The sequence below is a fragment of the Aphidius gifuensis genome, linkage group LG5, assembly GCF_014905175.1.
Source record: "Aphidius gifuensis isolate YNYX2018 linkage group LG5, ASM1490517v1, whole genome shotgun sequence".
NCBI classification, from domain to species: Eukaryota; Metazoa; Arthropoda; class Insecta; order Hymenoptera; family Braconidae; genus Aphidius; species Aphidius gifuensis.
In genome coordinates, this window is record NC_057792.1 from 17764169 (window position 1) to 17788529 (window position 24361).

The following is a 24361-nucleotide window of genomic DNA, read 5'->3' on the forward strand; positions in this document are numbered from 1 at the left end:
GATCTGCCTGTGGGCTGTTCCGACTGAACAACTCCATGAGGGAGAGCCTCTTGCTGCCTCTCTCGTCGCGACAAACTAGCTGGGACTAACATAGAACTCGTTTCAAGCTGTTTTAAAGTAAAATTATTATATTTATATATATTAAACAATCGGGTTAATTTTTTTTAATCAAGTGCAAGTTATATACTTTTTTAAAAATATATATTTAATAAAATATTATAAATAATATTCAAGCTTAATTGTATTAAAGTTATAAAAGTGTGGATTTAATGTGAAACCTGGGCAACCAAATAATCGATTAAATACATTTTTATTAAATAAATGTTATTTCATTGGATTAATAAAGTTGATGACAATTATATGTGAACCTTGACAACGAAAGGATTTAACATTAAATTTTATAAATTAATTTATTTATGTTAAATAATAATTTTTGGAATTTTATTATTAACGAAAGGCATGTTTAATAAAAACGGTCCAGTTCAAGTCCATCGAGGATGGCGGGGGCATAATTGGGCCTCAAAATAATGTAAATAACCCTGTCGGCCTTAAAAATAAAATATCATCATCATCATTTACTTGCAACATCGTTTGTATTATTTTTTTTTTTCAAATAGAAAAAATAATCAATCAACTCTGTGTCTTTCTTCAAAGTGCCTGAATTTTTTTTTAAATTTTCCAATTATTTATTGTAATTAATTAATTAGCTTTTTCCATTTGTGAATATTTTTTATTTTAGTTTTTTTTTTAAATTTTGATTATAGAATAATTATTATAAATAATATTGAAAATTTTACTGACACTGATACCCGGATATCCGCTACTGTTGCTTTCGTTATCGAACATGAACCACTTTTTTAAGCTTCGTAGCAGAGTCCTTCAGAGTCTCATCCTTGGATTCATTTGTATTACTTTCTATACGTATTATTGGACCACTGATGATCAGGAGCTTCGACCTTACATACTTGGTGCCAATATAAGTGAGTTTTATTTTTAAAAATATATAAATATACATTTTTTTATTTTTTTTTTTTCATTTCATTTGGGTAGTAGATAATGGTGAAATGATGAGTAGAGGTAAACAGGAAATCATTGCATCAGTTAAATTTCTAAATATTTTTTTTTCTTAAATTAAGTAATAATAATAACACCCTGATTTAATTAAATTATCATTCTTTATTTTATTTTTTTTACCTTTTTTCAAGGTTTAAATTTTTGTAATAATAAAATTCGTTTTTTTTTTTTTTTCTCATTGACGAAATAAATTAATTATAATTATTTTAAAAATTAACTATATATTTTACAATATAATACATTTTTTTTCTCAAGTCTAGATTTATTTTTTCGAAAAAAAAAAAAAAAATAGAAAACATTTTCTATCGATGAGTAATTGGAGTAAAAAAAAAAATTGTAAAAATTTAAATTAGATTATTATTACCAATGAAAGTATGATATCAAAAAAAAAAAAATTAATACGATGCATGATAAATATTTATTTTTTATCTCACTGATATGTTTATTAACACCAGCTGTTATTAGAAGTCACTCTCTAATGGAGCAAAATTAAATACAAATTATAATTTAAAAATCAATAATATTCAACCAATTAACTAAAAAAGAAAAAAAATAATATCCCAACAAAAGAAAGTCTTGAAACAATTGACATTATTGATCTTTTTAATTGTAAAAAAAAAATTATATATTTCAAGCAACATGGAATTATAAAAATGTATATATTTGAATAAATTAATAACGTTGAATTGTGAAATTTCGTAAAATATCGTTATCATAATTAAATAGAATAAATTGAATAAATAATAAAATAAAGTTCTTTGTTAAATAAATAAAATATTAATTCTTGTTTAATTAATATTCCAGGTGCATCGGCATTAATACAAGCTCCGCCAATACAAAATTTAAGCCTAGAAACAACCTTGACAGTATCAAATACTAAGAATACAACGATTGAGACTGTATCAACACAACAGCAGCAGCAGCTTAATAATTCTCACAATATAAATAATGCATTATCACAATCAGGTTCAACATCCTATTCAACATTAATAACAAATACAAATGTTAATATAACAACAGCAACAATTAATAATGACACGACAATTCAACAAACAAAAAAATCAATTATCGAAACAACATCAACAACGACAAATATTATTATTGATGAAGCAAGTGCAAGAGCAATATATCAATCTGGACATTACATGAATGCATCAACAAATTGTCCAAATAATGGTGAAAATATGAACCTAATAATTGTTGTTATGTCAGCACCAGGTAATATTGAAGCACGAACTGGTATAAGACAAACATGGGGACATTTTGGTCAACGTAGTGATATGAGTGTTGTATTTATTATTGGCCAAACAAATAATACAAAATTAGAAAAAATAATAAATAATGAAAATGCATTATATGGTGATATAATAAGTGGTAAATTTTATGATTCATATTCAAATTTAACTCTTAAAACAATATCAACACTTGAATGGACAAATAAATATTGTTCAAAAGCCAAGTTTTTATTAAAGACTGATGATGATATGTTTATAAATGTGCCACGACTATTGTCATTTATAAAAAAACATGATAAAATTAAAAATATAATATATGGTCGTTTAGCAAAAAAATGGAAACCAATTAGAAATAAAAAAAGTAAATATTATGTTAGTCAAGGACAATTTAAATCACAATATTTTCCAGATTTTACAACTGGTCCAGCTTATTTATTATCAAATGATATTATTAATAGACTTTATGAGGCCGCCCTTAATCAAACATATCTCAAACTTGAGGATGTATTTACAACTGGTATTGTTGCTCAGAAAATTGGTATTAAACGTGTACATGCTAATGAATTTTTAAATAAAAGAATATCATATAGTCCATGTAATGTACAACATGGTATAAGTATACACATGGTTAAATATGGTGAACAATTTGATTTATGGAAAAAGCTACTTGATGGTAAAAGTAAATGTAATTGATTCTATCAATTTTTTTTTTTAATCAAATAATTCATTTATCAATTTCGAAAAATGTTCTGAATAATTTTATTTTTTTTGTTTTATTTGTCACTGTGCATTTTCAATATCAACGAATTTGTTTTGTACATTATAATTATAAAAAAAAAAAAAAAACAAGTGATATTTATTAAAATGATAAATTAATTTAGTAGTAACACTCAGGTATCTTTATATATATATTTAATAATTTTAATCTATCGTTATAAATATTTTTCTATATTTACTTTGTTATATATTATTGCGAACAAAAAATTATCATACTTTATTTGTTTTTTTTTAAATTAAAATAACTTATTATCATTATGATTTTACACATGGTTGTGCCATATAAATTCATCAAAGATTATCAAATGTTTTGTAAAAAGAAAAAACGGTTTTGTTATTGATAAGTTGATTGATACGAACGACGAGATTATGTGTCTATCATTTGTGTACTTAATCATTTTACAAGTATTTTCATTAAATACAATGAAATAAAATACTAAAACTCAATGAAAATATTTTTTAAAAATAAATTACTGTTATTTTTTAATCGAAAAAAAATGGTATTTAATTTAGTGCCATATTTATTATTCAAAAAATGGTTTTAAAATTGTGTAATATGTGTTCCAATTTTATATTTTTAATCAAAATCAAAAGTAAATAAATATTTTTTTAATGAATAATAATATTATGATATATTTATAAATAATTTGTGGTGGATTTGAAATTAGTTGTTGACAAAGTCATGTTAATAACAAGAAGAAAAATAAAAAAACCAATCATTTAAAATATAAATAAATGAATAGATAAATATCCTTTATCAGGTGGATCTTGTCAAGGTTTAGTCATGCTCTTTTTTATGTGAAGAAAAAAATTTAAAGAAAAAAAAAAAAACAAATTAGTGCCGTCATAGACGAATGCTCATATCCTTGGCATGCTTCTGTCTGCTCATCAATATTATTTATATTTTATTAATTTGTATTATTATTTTTATTTTACATAAACAATGTAAATTACATTTATATTTTTATTTAATAAATATGCAATTATATCTACTGTATAAAATAATAATTAATGGCCATTTAAATAATTGCTACGTGTATCATCTTGGGTCCACTTAGTATCACATTTTATTTTAAATAATAAAGTTTTAAAAATTGTAAATAAAATGTAATTGAAACATAAACATAATGTTTTTTAAAATTATTTTAATTTTTTTTTTCATTTTTAAACAGTCAATACCTATATTTAAAAAAAAAAACAAAATTTCGATTAATAATTTTACTATAAAATTAATAAAATGTAAATCGATAAAAATTTTTTAATTAAAAAATAAATTTATTTAAATTGTAAATTTTTCTTTTATATATGTACTAAATTGTTACCTGAAAAAAAATAATTTTTATTTTGAAAAAAAATTATAGTCTTGATGTAATATATTACATAATAATGTCAAAATAAATTATCTCGTTAAAATATCATAAAAACAACGAATATAATTATTATTATTTATTTTAAAATTATTAAAAAATTTTGTAAATTCAAGTGATAATTATAATTACACATTTTTATTAATAAAAAAATTATTTTTTATGTATATTATTATAATATGACGATATAATATCAAAGTTTCGAAATAAGTTTAGTAGAAACATCTGCTGAATTTCGTAATAAAAATTATATAAAAAAAGGTATAAAAATATATTAAATAATACATCTTTTAAATGTTTTTATTTATATTTTTTGATTTAATTTTCCTTGTCTACATCACCTGTATTTTAATAGTTAATTTCCATATTTAAAATAAAATAATAACAGTAAATTAACAAATTTGTCAACACTTTATTTGACGTAATTAGGACAAATATTAAGTCACAGTATTTCTAAACATGGTTATTTTCATTGCAATAAAAATTATAAATCATTGTTAATCATTTATTATTTCTAAAATAAATATATTTATTTTCAATCAGTTAAAATATATCAATATTCAATAGAGAGTGCGCGCTTTCACTTGAATTTTTTTTTTTTCTTTTAATTTCACATCATTCAAATTTTAATATTTATTAATTGAAAAAAATATTAATAAATATTTTACCTGAGCTATTATATTCTAAATGAGAAAAAAAAAAAAAAAAAAAGATGAAAAAATATTATTACAAAACCGGAAAGTAACAGGTTGTTGAGAATTTTTTTTAGGCCCTTGAAATATTTTTTTTTTTTTTTTGTTATTATTTAATCTCTAATCGATTATTCACGATGTTTATTTATTTATAAAAATAATTATGACTAACTGTATGTCAATGTCTTGTTAGAATACTAAAAAAAAATAAATGTAATTTTATATATTTAATTAATCTTTGTAATGTCTATTAATAAAAGTTTAACAAACTTGAATCTTGATTGGCTCTGCCACATCATCATTGATTATAATCGTTGTATAGAAACAGAACGTCGATGAACAGAAGTTTGTCACATTAAAAAAAACCGTATAATCAAAAAAAAAAAAAAATTAAACCTGTTAATATCTGCAGAGAAAAATTTCGTCTCTGTACCAAGTTGTTATACAAAAAGAGAAATCTTTCAAGAAAAAAAAACAGGCCGATAGCCTTTGGACAAAGACTCGGTAGGGTTGCGGATTAAACGATTAAGCATCCAAACCTACCATAGATGTATTGCCAATTCGACTAATTCATTATGCATAAAAACATATGCTTGGCACGTGTACCTGATTAAAAGAAGCCTTTGCGTTAGACTGGCCAATGGCCATTCCAATTCAGCGTCTTATTTGTCCGTCAAAGTCCACGTTTCCCAAACTAACTGATGGCAAATAAAACTCATCCCTTCAATTATATTTAAAAAAAATATTCAGTCTACAGAATAAAAAAAAAAAAAAAGATCCGCGACGAAACATTTTGAAACGCATTCCATCGAAGTTGTCAAGCGTACCGTTACCTGATATTTATATTAGGAAAAGAAAGTACCGGTAAATACAACCTGTCTATATTGTTATCCAATAATACAAAATAATATATAAATATATATACTTTTCATCATATAAAAAAATATCTTAAATTAATTATTTATCAATTTTATGCGATAATTATTAATTACTCAAATAATTACAGAAAAACAACAAGTTAAATTAAATTATAATCATCTTATAAATTATCAATCATCATTAAAAATTATATTTAATTTAAAAGTTTTTTTCCTCTCTACAATTATTATAAAAATTGCGTTAAATGAATCATTAATTAATTTAACAAAAAAAAATATATTTATTTATGATTTTTTTATTTCTTGTTTTGTTGTAATTATTATTCAGGGTTTTTTATTTTTCCGGTTAAAAATTTTCCAGTCTATTAATTTGTAATAATTATTTATTAATTGTTTTGTAATAGTTTATAATTTTATTTATATTATTATTATATTTGTGTAATTTTAAATTACCACTGTCGGTAAATAATACTTGATTCAAAAAAATCACAGATGGCGTAAATTTGCCGCAATGGAGGTTGAGGTTGTTGTTGACAATTGACAAATGACATAACCTAATCAACATAAAACTTTTGAACATGTTGATAAATAAAACTTGGTAAACAAACAATAAACATTATTGTTGTTAAATAATCAAACAATTTAATAATAAAATTATTAATTATTATATTAAATATGGCAAATAATAGTGGAGTTGAAAAAAGTTTATTAATTGTTGTATTGGATGTAAATCCAGATCAAAGAATAGTCAAACAAGAACCAAAAATATTAACACAATGTGTAGATTCAGTAATTGTATTTTCAAATGCACATTTAATGCAATCATCATGTAATGAATTAGCTGTTATGGCATGTCATAGTCAAGGTGCAAAATTTTTATATCCAAATGCTGATAAAACAATTCAAATACGTCAATTTGATGGACAATTTGAAAAGCTAACACTTGTTGAAAAAACAGTACGTCAAGGATTACAAGATGTCATTAATGAAATAATAAATAAACCTAATATTAATAGTGAAAGTTTAATATCTGGTGCATTATCAATGGCACTATGTTATATTGCAAGATTAAAACGTGAACAATCAAGTGAAGAAAAATTACATTCAAGAATATTAATTGTAACTGGTAGTTGTGATTCAGCAACTCAATATATGAATTACATGAATATTTTTTTTACTGCACAAAAAATGCATGTTATTATTGATGTTTGTAGTATGGATCAAGAATTAACATTACTAAAACAAGCATGTGATATAACTGGTGGTAATTATTTAAAAATTCCAAAACAAGATGGTTTATTACAATATTTATTATGGGTTTATTTACCAGATCCAATAATAAGAACAAAACTTGTACTTCCACCACCAGTTAAAGTTGATTATCGTGCTGCTTGTTTTTGTCATCATGAACTTATTGAAATTGGATATGTTTGTTCTGTTTGTTTATCAATTTTTTGTAAATTTAGTCCAATTTGTACTACTTGTCATACGTTATTTAAAAATTCAACACCAATGCCAATTAAAATGAAAAAAAAGAAAAAAGTTACTGATATTGTTGTTTAAAAAAAATATCAAAAAATTAAATAAATTTACTTTTAATATTAATTTATATAAATTATATTTGTGTCTTTATTTTTTCCTCATCTGGGTTTTTTTTTTTGTTCACGAGAAAATGTGTTAAATAATATGTAAACTGGTAGTCAAGGACAAAGCTAAAAATAAATTCAGCAAGAATAAAAAATACATGTGTTATTTATAGTTAACAAAATTAATAAAAAATTTTATTATATATTTTATTTATTTATAACGAAATAATGCTAAAATATTGCATCAGTTTGTAGTAATAAAATTAGTTGCTTTCGACAATGGGAAGTTCAACATGTTGTTCATCAGTTTGTTGATTTTTTTCAACATAAGGATGTGTTTTAATCCATTCAAGACCTCTTGCAATACCAATTGGAATTGGTGGTGAAGTTGGTAGAAAATCAGCTTCTGGTCTGTAGCCATTTTCATCAGCAGTGTATTTTAAATTAAATGGAGTACCATCATGATCAACCCATGATATTTCACCAGTAACACTTTGTGCAATTGTATTTTTTTCTAGTACTTTAACTGTTCCTTCTTCTTGAACTTTAATACCATTTTGTGATTCCCATACATTGTAAAATGTTCCATCTGGATTTACCTCTGAATTTTGTGATAAAATTGCAATTGGTTCAGTGGTTGGAACTCCAACTGGTACATGATCATGATGAACATGTGGACCAACTGGAATTTTAGCTGATTGTACAATACATATTGCAATTGATAATATTAATCCAATCATCTGAAATTATTTATTAGCAATTTTATAAATAAATTATTATATTTTTTGTTTATAAACTTGATTAATTTAATTATACTTGAAATATACTTACTGCGTTTTTTAACATCTTGGTATTATTCTGAATCTCGTTGTATTACTGAATTAGCAATGGACCACTCTGGTCTTTTTATACTCAAAAATCTTCCTGTTTTTGTATTTCATTATCATCACAAAAATTCATAACTTATAATTCAGGTTTTGTTAATTTAATGAATTTTTTTTTATTTTATTCTTTTAATGTTGTTTTTAAATCACAAAAATAACAAAAAATCATAATTTACATTTTTAGATATTTATTTTTTAATGAAAATTAATAACCATGACAATCTAAATTGTTAACAATAAAAAAAAAAAAAACATCAAAACTAAATTTAACTAAATAAAAATTCATTGTTACTTTTGTAAAAAAGTTGGCGGCCTTTTGATTTGCAAATTTATAAATTAATAAATTCATAATTTATATATCGTCAAAATATAATTCAAGTAGTTGTACTAAAGTTCAAGCTATAAATAAAATTTACAGCAGATAAATCAACATCAACAAAAAAAAAAACCAAGCAAATTTATTTTGCATAAATTATTAATGGGCTTATAATCCAACACGACCAACATTTATTGCATTTTTAATCGATCGAATTTTCGATGTTAACAATAAATAAATAAATTTTCTAGAACCGGAATATCACCTAATGAAGACACCAAGGTTGTCCTTGATGTAACCGTCACGCCTCAATGTATTATAATAATTACATAATTACATCATTGATTGATTGACAAACAACAACAATAAAGGGTGCAGGGTTATTTCATAAATCATTACATCTTTAATTATATATATTTAATAATATTATTTATTCATTTTTCAAATATTATTTTAACATAATTCATACAATAAATATGAGAGAATTAATAATAAATTAATCTCATTTTGATTAACTCAACTAACATTACATTTTTACATTAATAAATAATTTTTTTTTTCATTTTTGATTTCGTATTTTTCGTTTAGCATTATAAATTATATAACACCCACTTTTTATAATAATTTTTTTTAGTATTTTTAATTTTTTATTTAACTTAGTTATTGTTATTATTTATTTATTTTTTTAAATTTAATTTAATAAATTTTTAAACAATCATTTTCATCGAAATTTATGTTAATTTATTTTTTGTTTTTCTTCAAAATTGTAAGGTTTATTCGGTCGTATAATTATTTCGGATCGATGTAGCAAGAAGAATAGTACAAACTGCGACAGAAATTTTGTTTTTTTATTTGGCCTTGATTGTTATTTGAATGTCAAATTAACGTTTAAGAGCTGGAAAATAGGTGCGTTCAACAGGAACAATGCGTGTACCAGGTGGTGGTTTTAATTTTGGTGCAGTTATTGTAAGTATTCCATCAGTTGATAAATTTGACATAACACGACTTATATCAAGTCCTCTTGGTAAATCATAACGTCTTAAAAATTTTCTTGATACAAAACCATGTGAATCTGGTTTTTCTTCATGTTTAGCTTCAACAATTATTGAATTATCAATTGTTTTAACAATTATTTCATGTGGTGAAAATGCACCAACATCAAGAATAACTTTAAATCTATCACAATCATTTTCAAGTTTTATTTCAGTACTTGTTGCATCCAACAAATTTCTCCATGGTCTGTAATATGTACGTTTTATTGGCCATGATAAATTTTTTAAAAGATCTGTTCTTTGTACTGCCATTTCAAAATGTTCATCCAAAAGACGTTGTGGTCGTTCAAAATCTTCCCACCAATCACGCCAGTAATTTTTTGGTACCAATGCCATTTCTTTTATATAAAAAAAAATATGAAAAAAATTAATTAATAATCACAAAACTTTTTTATTTCATATATAAACTTTGTTTAAAAAAATTGATAAATATTTAAAAATATATAATTTACCTGCAAATTTATGTACACTAGGAAGTGATCTGTTCAACACGTTGATTCTTCTAAAACTGTCAAGATATCAAGCCCCCAAGCCCTGTTATATATTTAGTCTCCCTACCGTATTTTCAAACGTTTCGGCAAGCTGACAAAAACAAATTTTCAATATCGCGAGGCGTTTTGCAAAATAACTAAATAAAAAAGAGGGGACATAATAGCATAATAAGTAATTACAATTATTTTTTTATTATCATTATTAAATGATCATTTTATCCTACCATATCTAGTCATCATCAAGTCAAATTAAATTAACGAAAAAAGAATATTTCAACAAAAAACATTGTCATACAAAATTACAAAAATCATTAAGAAAAATTAATAATTAAATTTTAATTTTTTGGAATATTATTATATGTATTTTTAATAAAATAAATATGACAAAATTAATTAATTAATTTGTCACTGATCCAGACTACTTGTCTGTTAACGTAGACTTATGTTGGTATGATCTTTAAATAATTTCATTGTCAAGTATAGTTAGAAGGCCACCAAGCCAAACGAATGATTCGTGTTTTAAATATGCCCACCTTTGGATATGATGTATTTAACAATTTTATATACATATCAATGAATCACTAATTAAACGTGGGCACTGTTATGTATTATATATTTTATGAAAAAAAAATAAATAAATAATAATTGATTCAACAATTGTCAATTGATTATGCAGAAAATTGACGAGATTATTGTTGGTATATAGGAAGTTGAAAATATGTTTTACTTGTTAAGGTGTAAGCAAGGATACTCTATGCAAAATATTATTTATTTCAAATTCAAATATTAGCATGTTGTCTATACTAACACGTGTCGTTTATCATCAATAGATTTTTGTTGTTGTTTTTTTTATTTTTTAAATTCAAGCTGATTTGGAATTAATTGAAAAAATTATTTTTATTTTTGTTTTATGATTTTTTTTATTATTTATCATTAATACAGGCTTTTGATTATAATTATTAATTAGTAATTACTTGGATGTACATGGTAACAAGTGGAATTTTTTTATCTAGCTTATAGATTTGTTTAATTTTTTTTTTTATATATTTATTGTTGTTATTTTTTGTGATAGTTATACTTGGAAGTGAACAATTATAACAAGTAGAATTATTTATTTAATTATTTATTTATTGTTGTTTTTTAATTTTACTTATCTTGTCATGATGTTTATTTTGCCAATGAGTGATTCATTCTCATTAAACTACATAATAATATTCTATATATTTATTTCTGGCATGATTATATTGCGTGTTTGAACACTTGCCACAAACTAAATTTTTTTTTTTTATCATTTCAAGTGTCATTAATATATCAATTAAAATATAAATCGTAATATTTTTTAAAAAATAAAAAATATATTTCAAGCTGTTTATTATAATAATTAATAATAAAAAAATATTAATTATTTATTTTAATAAACAAAATTTAAATTTTATCATAAAAAAATAATATCAATTTATAATTTTAATTGTATTTAATGAAAAATTAACTTATTTTTATGTGGAAATTTTTTTAGTCAATGATACTAAAATATATTGACATATTTAATTGAACCAGTAACATCAATAAAAATTCCAATGAAATTAAACCCAAAACAAATTATCAATTAAATTGAAAGAAAAAAAAAAATATTTTCTATATTAAAAAAACAAGAGGGAGTTGATTGATTAATTAATTTAAATAAAATTAATTAATAATAAATATTGTTTATCATTAGATTTAAAATAGCAACTTGCAATAAAATTAAAAACAAAAATTTACTCCAAAAAAATAAAAAATTACTCCAAAAAAAAAAAAATAATAATAATAATTTTGACTTTGCAATCAATGAATGAAAAATGGGCTGAAGATAGTGGGGTAAATAATAATACTGTGACAAAAAGAGGATGTGAATTTAGTTAGGGGAGGTTTTTTTGTTAGTCTGGATGAGCCTGGGCCACTTGGTCGAGGTTGATCGAGGTCAGCGGATTTATCCAGTCATCTCGCTCTTTCTCATTCAAGTACATGAAATCAACAAAGAAATTTAAAATATACATGTCTAGATAAAAAAAGAAAGACATATTAAAAATCAAACATAGAATGAGTAAATGATAAAGAGAGCAAAACTGGTTGTAATAAATATATATATATATTTTTTTTAAAAACGCGACAACGTGCGCATACATATTCTTTTCAGCTGCTTTTTAACTTGGTGTAAGTGTTGAGGTCTGTTGAGCTTGAGGTCTGTCTTGAATTTTGCTGGGTGGTGATGATGATAGTGGACACTTGGACAGTTGTAATTGTGCTTGCGTTAAGTTAAAAAAAATTAAACAACAAAAAACAACAACTCAATTATAAAAATTATTTTACAAATAAATAAAATACGTTATCAACATTATTAATTATTACAAGCTTTAAAATGTATAATAATAATTATAAAATATATATTAAACTATTTCTTATCTCTGTTGCAATTTAAAAAAAATAAATAAAAAGAGTTATTATCACTGAAGGTGGTGGCATGGATGATTGGTGTTAATTATCGTTGTTGTAAAACGATAAACTCATGAGGAGTTTTTGTGAATCTTTGTACTCAATTATTGGGAAAAGTTTCCCAAATGTGATAAAACAAATATTACTATGTTATTCAATTGATCCGAACATCAGATAAATACAATACATCAATGCTAAACTCATAAATCATTCATCAATAATTCATTTGAGGTAGGACAATACTTTTTTTTTTTTTAATATAAGTTATTATCTTTTCAATTTTTATAAATAAACAAATGTTTTTAGTGTTTTAAGAGTCTAGCTATTTCACTGATTTTTTTGTTAATAATATTTTTTTTTTTTGTTAATTATTTATTTATTTATTTATTTATTGAGCTATTATTTATACTCAATATTTGACCTGTTTACCATGGCCCTGCTCTATTTATTGACTTATTCTGTCTGTCAAATGATTAACCTATATTTTTTTAATATATATTTTCTTTTGTCGTAAATCTTATGCGCAATAGACATTGAATTATTGTAATAGGTTATGTTTAGATATTTAAATTTATTAATTAACAATATTGCATGTGTTGTTAATGTCAATGAATATATTGATTTTTTTTCTTTTAAAAATCTACTAATGTTTATTCATTATTTTAGGTTATATTTATATTCCCGTTTTGTGTTTCTAATTAATTCTAAATTTCTAACACTAATACTAAGCTCACCAACACAAATGTAAATTTTTTATTTTATAAAAACACACACAATTTTTAAAATCCCTTCTATTTTGGATTTTTTTTTCCAGCTCATTTAAAATTATATTTAAAAATAAAAAAAAATTCTTAAAATAATGTTTAAAAATAAATATATTTATTTTCTTTAGTTCATTGAATTTCATTGAATGATTTTATTGATTTATTTATCAATTTATTTTCATAATATCTGTTTATTTTTCTGATATTTCAGAAAATTTTTGGATTCATTTTATCAACTGGAAAAAGGGAACAACAACATTACACTTGGATGTAACGATTTATCATTTGTTAAAATATTATTTATCAATAATTTCATACTGATAAATATTAATAATAAAGTTCAACAACATATGTACAGGCATGATTGAAAAACCGAAGCTTGTACGATCGGTAAGTTCATCGATCTTTTAAAAATTTTTAAAACAAAATAATTATTTATGAATTTTTATTTTTATTTTTCTTGAATTTCTTATATATATTCTCATTTTAAAAGTGTATATTTATTTATGTGTATATAAAAATTTATCAATTTGCACATTTTTATATATTTGCTTACAAAATCAACGAAAAAATAAAAATAATAATTTTTATCACTATGTGCATGTTTGCATTATCGTCATTTTTTAAAACTGCATAAATGTCATTTTTTTTTTCTTCTTTATTTTATTGTTGTATATGTATTTTTTTATTTTTTATTTTTTTTCGTTTTTAGTTTTATCAGTGTATAGTAAATAGGTTGAATTATCAAATAAATAAACCTCAAGATGGCCATTGGAAATGTTATCTGTGGGGCGAATAGGCCAAAAATCAAACGAAAGCAGGCCAAGGTATAATATTGTTTCGTTTTTTTTTTTTTTTTTAAATTTTTTTACATTGTCTAATTATATTTCCTTTGTATTTATTTATTTTTATTATTTTGACCCTTTAGCATCACAACTTGTTTAGATTATAAAACAAGTTTAATAATATTTTAAATTTTAAATTTTAGAGGGAGGAACGAAGTTGGATTGAAGCTAGTTTTCATAAACGTGATTGTGCCAAGTTCATACCAAGTGCCAAGGATGAACACAGGTTTGTAAATTATTACTACATTAAATATTTAATAATTAATATTTATATTTTTATTTTTTTATCTAGCTAGTATTTTATTATTAATAGTAATGATGCAATTTTAAAACAAACATTTTCCACTGATAATGTGCATAATTTTTTATGATGCACTTGTAGTTTATTTAGTTTTTTTTTTCATACAAATATTATCAAAACTAGTTGGTTATTTAAACTCAAGTTGTATTTATCACAAGTACAACACATGTACTTTTTATCTCAAGGATGAGATATTTTTATTATTATTTATAAATAAAAAATGAAATTAAAAAAAGTTAAGAACCATTTGATTAAACTCTAGATAAATATATTAATAATTTTTACATGATTTAAAGTTTAAAAAAATATTGATTTGTTGGTTTAAATAATTGAAAAAAAATCAATTATTGACTATGATTTATCTAGAGCTCATACACTTGACCCTGACACAGCAGAAAAACAAATATAAAACTGAAAATTTTAAAAGCTCTATTGCAGTAATAACACCGCATATTAAAATTTTCTTCATGGTGATGTATTACAATTAAAAATTAATTTATTTCAAGCTTTCATATAGTCAACTAACACATGTTACAATCACTGTTATTTGTAAAATATTTACACCAAAGTATTGTCTTTATTTATTTGTCATTCACAAGAGTTTGTTTTTATTATTTTTTTTTCAAATAATTTATACATATATTTAATATTATTATTTTGTTCTTTTTTTTTTTTTTATCGGTATTATTTATTTTTTTATTTTATTTCATTACATTCATAGGTTTGAAGAAGCTCATGGGGATAAAAGTGCTGAATACGACGTGATCACAGCCTCCAGGTGAGACTCAATGGGGCAGTGACTTGAAAAAAAGAAATATATTTTTTTTTTCTTTCACTAATAATTAAATCTATCTATATTTATTTATACTAAAAAAAAAAAAAGAATATTTTTCAAAGCAATAATTACATTCTTGTTAACTTAATTACAATTAGTCATTATTTTAAATAACAAAAGAAATTTTAAAAAAAAACATAAAAAGAGTCTAAAAAAAATATTAAAATATAATTAAATATGCATTTTTTAATTTGAATTTAATGCTTGGTTCACTGTCGCTAGAGTTCATCTGGCTGCAGTGTAATTTGTTATTGTTATATATATTTTCTTGAAGTCATCGTGAATCATTCATTCAGGCATTGCTTTGATACATTGCTTTAAAAGCTTTTTATTTATGTCATACTTAAACGTTTATATTTTTTCCTTTAAACCAAATAATTAAACAAACATACATAATTCATATATGAAGCACAATAAATAATAAAAAAAAAAGAGTTACTGAATTTTTTGAATTAAAAAAAAAATAATTATCAACAAGAGTTTTTTTGTGTAAATATAATAATTAACAATGTATTTATATTATGATCAATTGATTAAAAATAATTAATAATTTTTTTAGATGTTTATGTGGTCATTCTTATACACATCATTGTGGAACTGGTGCTGATGTTCAAAGTTATGCAACTGGTAGTGAAGCTGAAGCTGAACGTGAACAATGGTCACCAGGAAAAAATACACGTTCATCACCAACTGATGCATTTGGTACAATTGAATTTCAAGGTGGTCCACATCCAAATAAAGCTCAGGTATTTTTAATTATTTAAATTATCAAATTATTATTACGTTTTTTTTCTAATACAAATTATTTTTCATTCAGTATGTCAAGATGTCACATGATACTCGACCTGAGCCAATTGTACAACTTTTATGTCGTGAATGGAATTTAGGTCTTCCAAGATTACTGATAACAATACATGGTGGACGTTCAAATTTTGAATTACAACCAGCATTAAAAAAAGTATTACGTAAAGGTTTATTAAAAGCTGCTAAAACAACTGGAGCATGGATATTTACTGGTGGAACAAATACTGGTAAATAAAAAATTATTATTTTTAAAAGATAATATATAATTAATAATATAATTTATTTCAGGTGTAACACGACAAGTTGGTGATGCATTATTACTTGAACGATCACAACGTCAAGGTCGTGTTGTTAGTATTGGTATTGCACCTTGGGGAATACTTGAAAAAAGTCATGAATTAATTGGACGTGGTCGTGAAATACCATATGACTCTGTTGCCTCTCCTTGGTATGTCATTAATCATTATATAATAATTAATTAAATAAATATCAAAAAACACACCTTAATTTAACAATAAATTTAATTATATTTATTTTTTTTTTTTTAATCTCTATTTAATCAAGGACCAAGTATGCTGTACTTAATAATCGTCACGCCTATTTTTTATTAGTTGACAATGGTACTGGTGGACGTTATGGTGCTGAAATAATATTACGAAGGAAACTTGAAAAATACATATCTAATTTAAAACTTCAACCATGTGAGTTATTTATTATTTTTAAAAAATATCATCATCATTATCATGTTGATGTTATTGTTGTTGTAAATGAAAATAAAAATAAATTAATGTGCATTGTATATTCTTTTAGACACGCACAGTAGTATACCAGTTGTGGCATTAATTATTGAAGGTGGCACACATACAATTCGTTCGGTACTTGAATATGTCACTGATGAACCACCAGTGCCAGTTGTTGTATTTGATGGATCTGGGCGTGCTGCTGACCTTATCGCTTTTATGCACAGGTATGAATGTATAAATATATTAACATCCTTTTTCATTATCTACTATTAATTTTGACAATCAAAAAAAAATTTCAATCGATAAATAAACTTAAAGTGATTCTATTCTACAATTTGATTGATTAAATTTTCATTTAAATTCTATTTTTATACTTGAAATTAATTAAATTAAAAATAAAAAAACATACAATTATATTTGTTTGTAATTTTAATTAATTTTATTATGTTTTATTTAGACGAGCAATGGCTGGTGATGGTGATGGTGAATCAAAACTTGAAGCAGTTAAAGAACAAGTATTAGAAACAATAAAACAAACTTTTAAAGTATCACCAGATCAAGCTGCACAATTATACTCTGAGTTATTTCAATGTGTTCGTAAAAAACATTTAATAACAATATTTAGTTTAACTCAACATCGTCCACAAGAACTTGATCAAACAATATTAACAGCATTATTTAAATCACAACAATTATCACCAGCAGAACAATTGTCATTATCATTAATATGGAATCGTGTTGATATTGCAAGAAGTGAAATATTTGTTTATGGACAAAATTGGCCACCAGGTGCTCTTGATCAAGCAATGATGCAAGCACTACAACATGATAGAATTGATTTTGTTAAATTATTATTAGAAAATGGTGTATCAATGAGAAAATTTTTAACAATACCACGTCTTGAAGAACTTTATAATACAAAAGAAGGACCATCAAATACACTTGGTTATATATTAAGAGATGTTAGACCACATATACCACGTGGTTATATATATACATTGCATGATATTGGTCTTGTTAAAAGTAAATTAATGGGTGGTGCATATCGTGCACGTTATAATACAAGAAAATTTCGTATGATTTATTCAAAAGTTATGAAAAGATCTGGTGGTCAAAATATACAAAATTATCGTACACCAAGTGCTGCAAGTATGGCACGTTATTATTCCGGTGATAAAAGTCATGGTATAACATTGAGTTTACTTACTGAAACATTTCCAGCTGATGCTGATATGCCATTATTTGATCATCCATTTAATGAATTACTTGTTTGGGCTGTTCTTACAAAAAGACAACAAATGGCATTATTAATGTGGCAACATGGTGAAGAAGCATTGGCAAAAGCACTCGTTGCATTAAAACTATTTAAAGCAATGGCACATGAAGCAGCTGAGGATGATCTTGAGACTGAAGTTTATGATGAATTACGTGGTTATGGAAAAGAATTTGAAAATATATGTAAGATATTTTATTTTATATTAAATTTTTTCTTCGTCGTGTGTGTGTGGAATTTTATTATGTCAACTTAACTCAATATAAAATTAAGTAGAGCATAAAAAAATATATAAAATCAATTATTATTTATATTGATTTTATTGTTCGTGCTTTATCTTTATATTTTTGATAATATTTTATCTGATTTATTTATTTATTTTTTGCCACTATGAAAATTGTGTAATCTTTATATTTTCTTGATTATTTTTTTTTAGCATTGGAATTACTTGACTATGCCTATCGCCAAGATGATGATCAGACAAAGCAACTTTTAACTTCTGAGCTTCAAAATTGGTCTGGCCAAACATGTCTATCTCTTGCAGTGACTGCAAATCATCGAGCACTTCTTGCTCATCCATGCAGTCAAACAATTCTAGCTGATCTCTGGATGGGTGGTTTGAGAACACGAAAAAATACAAATCTCAAGGTATTATATTAATTTTGTGGTTTTGTCTTTAAATGAAAATATAAATTGATATATATTTTTAATATTTGCAGGTTGTACTTGGTTTATTTTGTGCATTTTATATATCAAAATTGGAATTTAAAACAAGAGAAGAACTACAGCTTATGCCACAAACACAAGAAGAACATTTAATTGCTCTAGAAGATGAAAATGACGACAGTGAATCAGAACAAGGAATATCACCTGGTCCTGATGTTGAGGTAATAATAATATTTATAAAATAAATATCATTAAAATAATTTTACCATCTATCTTAAATAATTTACCTCTTAATTAGGTCAATGCTGTTGATAAATCTATTTCACCCAAGGAAAGTTTGGTAATTAGCAATTATAGAGATCCTGAAAATAAATTACATAGATTTTCTTTTTTAATTTATTTTATGATGAAAAAAAAAAAAAAAAAGAGTCGATACTCTTAATTATTGAATTTAGTAATTACTTAGATAAGCAAAGAACACCGATAAATTATTTTTTTAGAAACGACCGCGCAGAAGTGTCAGCATTTGCACCAAACCCAACAGCCAACATGGCATTAAGGTACTTTAATGTTGGAGGTGTCTTTAAGTCTTGTGATGCGTGATGCTCTGCACCATCTTGTTTTTATCGTTTAATTTATTTTTTTATTTTTTATTAATCTCTTTTTCATTTTAATTGTATCAATTTATGTTCATTTTTTTGTCTTGTTTTTCAGTCCTTGCTAATCTTCAGCAGCAGTATTTTCGATTGATTTTAAATATTTTTTTTTAATAGACAAAAAAAGTAGTAGATACATTTTTTTTTTTTTGAATCATAGATAGCCATAAATAGGGATTGCTCTTTTTAAAATTTTATTTACCTAATAATTTTCTAAATAAAAAATCGAGAATACTGAAAAATATATCTATAAACAATTAACAATTTAAATTGATATGATATGTTTTCTTTTAATAGAAAAACTTGAAAATATCATATTTATTGATAGTGTGTTAATTTTTTCTCGTCAACGATTGAATCACATTGTGCACAAACTTTCTCTTACTCGTAATCTATTGTCATGACAAACCCTATTTTTTCCCTGATTGTATTGTTATTTTATTGTAGATAAAAAAGCTTCAATTCAATAGTGAATTAGTGGCAAATAATTATGATAATTATTATTTTAAAAACCAAATTTAATGAAACTATCCATAATAATTATGCTTCAGGAAAATTTTTGTTGTCTCAGTTGTTTTGTTATATTTGCAGTGATGTTTAATATTTTAATTTAATAATTTAAAATTAATAAATAATACAAGTTATTTTTGTTTTATTGTTTTATCAATTCAGGCATTGATAACAAATGAGCACTCAACAGCTCCACCAAGAGAGACAATTGTACAAGAAAATGGAAGAGTACGTGCTGATATTGATGAAAATCTTCAACGTCCATATGGCATATTATCAGAGTATTATGATAATAAAACAAACCGACCTCTAAAACTTAAAAGAAAATTATGGGAATTTTATACTGCTCCAATAACTAAATTTTGGGCAAATGCCGTAAGTTTTAATTTATCATAATAATACTAATATAAATTTATTAAATTAAATCAATATGAAAATTAAAATTTTTCAGATTGCTTATATAATATTTTTAATATTATTTTCATACTGTATTCTAATTAAAATGTTGGATCATCCAAGCTGGGCTGAAGTTTATGCAATTGCATATATTTGTACACTTGGCTGTGAAAAAGTACGTGAAATATTAACATCTGAGCCTGCAACACTTTCTCATAAATTTAGTGTATGGTCTTGGAACATGTGGAATCCATGTGATGCTGCAGCAATTATATTTTTTCAAATTGGTCTTACATTGAGACTTCGTCCTTCGACATTTGATGTTGGACGAGTTATGTATTGTGTTGATTGTATTTATTGGTATTTGAGAATATTAAATATTCTTGGTGTCAACAAGTATCTTGGTAAATTAATTGATAATTATTCATAATATATATTTATTTATTTTAATAATTAATTTATAATTTTATTTAATCAAGGTCCTTTGGTTACAATGATGGGTAAAATGGTAAAGAACATGATTTACTTTGTCGTATTATTAGCAGTTGTATTGATGAGCTTTGGTGTATCAAGACAAGCAATTTTAAATCCAAATTCTGAACCAAAATGGAGAATTTTACGAGATGTAAGTACAGAAAAATTTTAATTAATATATATGACTAATAAATAAATAAATATATAATGTTTTAGATATTTTTGGAACCGTATTTTATGCTTTATGGTGAAGTATACGCAGATAATATTGATCCAGATTGTGGTGGTGATCCAGGAATGCAACCATGTGTTCCAGGTAGATGGATAACTCCAATAATAATGGCAATTTATCTTTTGGTTGCAAATATACTTTTAATAAATTTACTTATTGCCGTATTTAATAATATATTTATTGAAGTTATTGCAATTGCCCATCAAGTATGGATGTTTCAACGTTTTACTGTTGTTATGGAATATGAACAAAAACCAGTTTTACCACCTCCATTTATTATATTTAATCATGTATATATGCTAGTCATATTTATATTTCGTAGATATGTATCGAGTAATAAGAGAGCACGTGGTGAATCATATGATAATAGATTAAAGCTATTTTTAGAAAAAGATGATATTGAAAGATTATGTGATTTTGAAGAAGATTGTGTTGAGGGTTATTTTCGTGAAAAAGAACAAAAATTACAAATGTCAACTGAGGAACGTATTAAAGTTACAACTGAAAGAGTTGAAAATATATATCAAAAAATTGATGATATAAATAAACGTGAAACAAATCAAAGTGCAGCATTACAAGCTGTTGAATTTCAATTAAGAGAATTAGAAAAATTAAATCAACAAACACTTGATCATCTTGCTGTTATACATCGTTTTATGGCAACACATGTGCCAAATGAAAATATGTCAAGTTTAGATTTAGAATTAATGAGACCAAGAAGAGTTTCAGAAAAATCAGAAGTTATATCTGAGGCTGAATCACATTCACATCTTCCTGGTTTATTTCCAAGAAAAAAATTAATACGTGCATTAACTGATACAACATCATATCATCATACAACATCTTCTCATGCTGAAGATGAATTATTAAAACAATCAGATATACTAACATCATCACGTGAAAATTTATGTAAAAATGAATCAATATCAAGTGGTGAAATACCAAATACAGATATTGATGAAAGAAAAATAATAACAACAACAGCAACAGTAACAACAACAAGTCATGATGATAGTGGTAATGATAATAAAGATGGACCAGAAACTGAAATGAAAAAATTAGAAATTGAAAGAGATGCCAATAGTGATGTACCAATATCAGATTTACGTCAAGATTCATGTGAACGACCAACAAGACAAACAAGTCGTACACGATCAGAGAGTGATGATGCTATTATGTTTTCATCAAATGGTTATCAAAAAGGTGTTAAATGGGTTGAACCTAGAGTACCAAAAATATCATCAGCATCAAGTCGTGATAATCAACGTTCAATATTATTAACAATGAGATCTGAATATACAAGTATAACTGATGAACTTGAAAATTATTGTGGTTTATTAAGTCCACCAAAAACACCACCATCATCACCACCACCACCAAATAGAACAAGAAATGTAACAGAAATGAATCCACAAATGGCATGGCAAATTGAAAATGAACATTTACGTGATGCTGAAGAATGTGATTATCAACAAATGGAAGATTTAATGAAAAGAAGATATTTAAAAGGTGAATATGATTCAATGGAAAATGATGATACAGAAAATGAACAATTTTTTTTTACAACTGAAAATAATTTACGTAAAAGAGGCCCAGCACCAACAATAAGTGTTACTAAAGAAATTGAACAAACTCTATCAAGACCACCAATACGTGATTCAGATACATCAGATCCAACTGATCAAACAATTGTTCCAGCTCCAGCTTCTGAAACAATGTGTTAGTTTATTGACAATTTTTTATAGTTAATTTTAATTATCCTTCGGTTTTTTTTTAGACGAAATTTCAAATTGAATAGTCATTTTATAAACAAAAAATTTATTATATCATTTATACATATTTTAATTTATTAGGTAAACGTTTTAAATGCACAGTAGATTTTTTTTTTTTTTCGATTTTAATTATACAATTTTATTGGCATTTGTTGATTATTATTTTATTTATTATTTTTAATGTCAACTAATTATTTTGTACAATTGATAAACGATGCAATTTTTTTAAATTATAATATTTTGGAATTATTTAAATAATCAAAATGATAATCAGTATAGAGTGTTATTATAAATTTAAATAACTCATCCAAAGGTGTAATGAATTTAAAAAAAAAAACTATTTTTTCTCAGTAATTATTATAAAATATAAGTAAATTGTGCATTATAGAATACATAAGTCATTTTATACATTAATTTATGCATTATTTATTCTCGAGTATATATTTTATCATAAAGCTCAGAATAAATAAATTTTAAAAACACAAATTTCATGGGCATGTTACTTTAAATTACACAATGAAATTGTCATATATTTTTAATTAATTATATTTTTTTAAATACATCTGAGATTTTTTTTTAAAGTATAGTCTGCATGACATTGTAGATACAACTTTTAGGTAGAAATTAAATTTAAAAAAATCAACAATTGAATAGTTATTTTATCAAAATATTTAGCCTTCGTAAGGGTCCCAATAAAATCGTGTACAAAGAACCAGAAATCATGTCTATCAATTTAGATTAATAAATAATACAATAATTAGATTAAAAAAAATAAAATATATTAAGCAGCTACGTAATTGTATTTTTGTGTTTGTCATAAATTAGAATGAATTGCTCAATTCAAATGTCGTCGTATTAATATGAAAATGAAATATATAAAAAATAAGCAAATAATAAAAATAAAAAACAATATATCTTCTATTTTCAATTGACAAATAAATAAATAAATGAAAACATCAATTAGCTGGTTTATAACTCTGCATTTTATTTACTATATTAATTGATATTTAAAAAAATTATTTTTCTGCTCAATAAAATTTATAATTTCAATGATAAAATATATATTTTTAATGCCATATCTAAAACTGCTTTTAAAATTAATTAAGTATAACGAAATTAAGTATCAGGAATTAAATTCTATTTATGCTCAGTGATAAAATTTAATTTAGCCAATTTTTTTTATAGATTTAATTAGTTAATAGTAATTTACTATCAAAAATATTCACTATAATACAATCTGCAACAAAAAAAAAATAAATAAAACAA

General features: G+C 24.0%; 5 protein-coding genes across 13 annotated transcripts; 3 read left to right on the plus strand and 2 right to left on the minus strand.

The window, feature by feature from the left end:
* Window positions 1–10: 10 nt before the first annotated feature.
* On the plus strand, window positions 11–3453 carry LOC122858130 (beta-1,3-galactosyltransferase 5-like). Of its 2 annotated transcripts, XM_044160837.1 has the most exons (3): window positions 27–529; window positions 765–980; window positions 1879–3453. In XM_044160837.1, the coding sequence occupies exons 2-3, from the start codon at window positions 845–847 to the stop codon at window positions 3000–3002; spliced, it is 1260 nt and encodes a 419-aa protein (XP_044016772.1). In that variant the 5' UTR covers window positions 27–529; window positions 765–844; the 3' UTR covers window positions 3003–3453. The 2 variants fall into 2 exon arrangements, with proteins under 2 accessions (XP_044016771.1, XP_044016772.1); XM_044160836.1 differs by having other exon boundaries at window positions 11–980.
* Window positions 3454–6627: 3174 nt separating this feature from the next.
* Window positions 6628–7586, plus strand: LOC122858153 (general transcription factor IIH subunit 3). The gene has a single exon (XM_044160870.1). It carries the CDS (start codon window positions 6699–6701, stop codon window positions 7584–7586), a length of 888 nt encoding a protein of 295 aa, XP_044016805.1. The 5' UTR covers window positions 6628–6698.
* A 30-nt stretch (window positions 7587–7616) lies between these two features.
* Window positions 7617–8550, minus strand: LOC122858183 (larval cuticle protein LCP-14-like). The gene is made up of 2 exons (XM_044160915.1): window positions 8441–8550; window positions 7617–8349 (listed from the first exon to the last, which is right to left on the minus strand). Exons 1-2 carry the CDS (start codon window positions 8453–8455, stop codon window positions 7873–7875), a joined length of 492 nt encoding a protein of 163 aa, XP_044016850.1. The 5' UTR covers window positions 8456–8550; the 3' UTR covers window positions 7617–7872.
* Window positions 8551–8950: 400 nt separating this feature from the next.
* On the minus strand, window positions 8951–11548 carry LOC122858182 (protein lethal(2)essential for life-like). Its single transcript, XM_044160914.1, has 2 exons — window positions 10314–11548; window positions 8951–10199 (listed from the first exon to the last, which is right to left on the minus strand). Exon 2 carries the CDS (start codon window positions 10195–10197, stop codon window positions 9691–9693), a length of 507 nt encoding a protein of 168 aa, XP_044016849.1. The 5' UTR covers window positions 10198–10199; window positions 10314–11548; the 3' UTR covers window positions 8951–9690.
* Window positions 11549–12316: 768 nt separating this feature from the next.
* Window positions 12317–24173, plus strand: LOC122858040 (transient receptor potential cation channel trpm). Of its 8 annotated transcripts, XM_044160672.1 has the most exons (19): window positions 12317–13055; window positions 13800–13978; window positions 14301–14415; window positions 14577–14659; window positions 15456–15512; window positions 16129–16315; window positions 16387–16600; window positions 16662–16821; window positions 16938–17074; window positions 17184–17340; window positions 17574–18574; window positions 18826–19037; window positions 19109–19276; window positions 19354–19395; window positions 19556–19615; window positions 20384–20596; window positions 20673–21021; window positions 21097–21242; window positions 21308–24172. In XM_044160672.1, the coding sequence occupies exons 3-19, from the start codon at window positions 14353–14355 to the stop codon at window positions 23045–23047; spliced, it is 4989 nt and encodes a 1662-aa protein (XP_044016607.1). In that variant the 5' UTR covers window positions 12317–13055; window positions 13800–13978; window positions 14301–14352; the 3' UTR covers window positions 23048–24172. The 8 variants fall into 8 exon arrangements, with proteins under 8 accessions (XP_044016607.1, XP_044016609.1, XP_044016611.1 ...); XM_044160674.1 differs by lacking the exon at window positions 14301–14415; XM_044160676.1 differs by lacking the exon at window positions 19556–19615 and having other exon boundaries at window positions 12318–13055.
* Window positions 24174–24361: the final 188 nt, after the last annotated feature.

Coding starts and splice junctions, on each gene's coding strand:
- LOC122858153 (XM_044160870.1), top strand. CDS start 6,699: ATGGCAAATAATAGTGGAGTTGAAAAAAGTTTATTAATTGTTGTATTG.
- LOC122858182 (XM_044160914.1), bottom strand. CDS start 10,197: ATGGCATTGGTACCAAAAAATTACTGGCGTGATTGGTGGGAAGATTTT.
- LOC122858040 (XM_044160672.1), top strand. CDS start 14,353: ATGGCCATTGGAAATGTTATCTGTGGGGCGAATAGGCCAAAAATCAAA. Junction 19,616..20,383: donor ACAGCCAACATGGCATTAAG/GTACTTTAATGT, acceptor TTATCAATTCAG/GCATTGATAACAAATGAGCA. Junction 21,243..21,307: donor AATGGAGAATTTTACGAGAT/GTAAGTACAGAA, acceptor ATAATGTTTTAG/ATATTTTTGGAACCGTATTT.
- LOC122858130 (XM_044160836.1), top strand. CDS start 845: ATGAACCACTTTTTTAAGCTTCGTAGCAGAGTCCTTCAGAGTCTCATC. Junction 981..1,878: donor CATACTTGGTGCCAATATAA/GTGAGTTTTATT, acceptor TTAATATTCCAG/GTGCATCGGCATTAATACAA.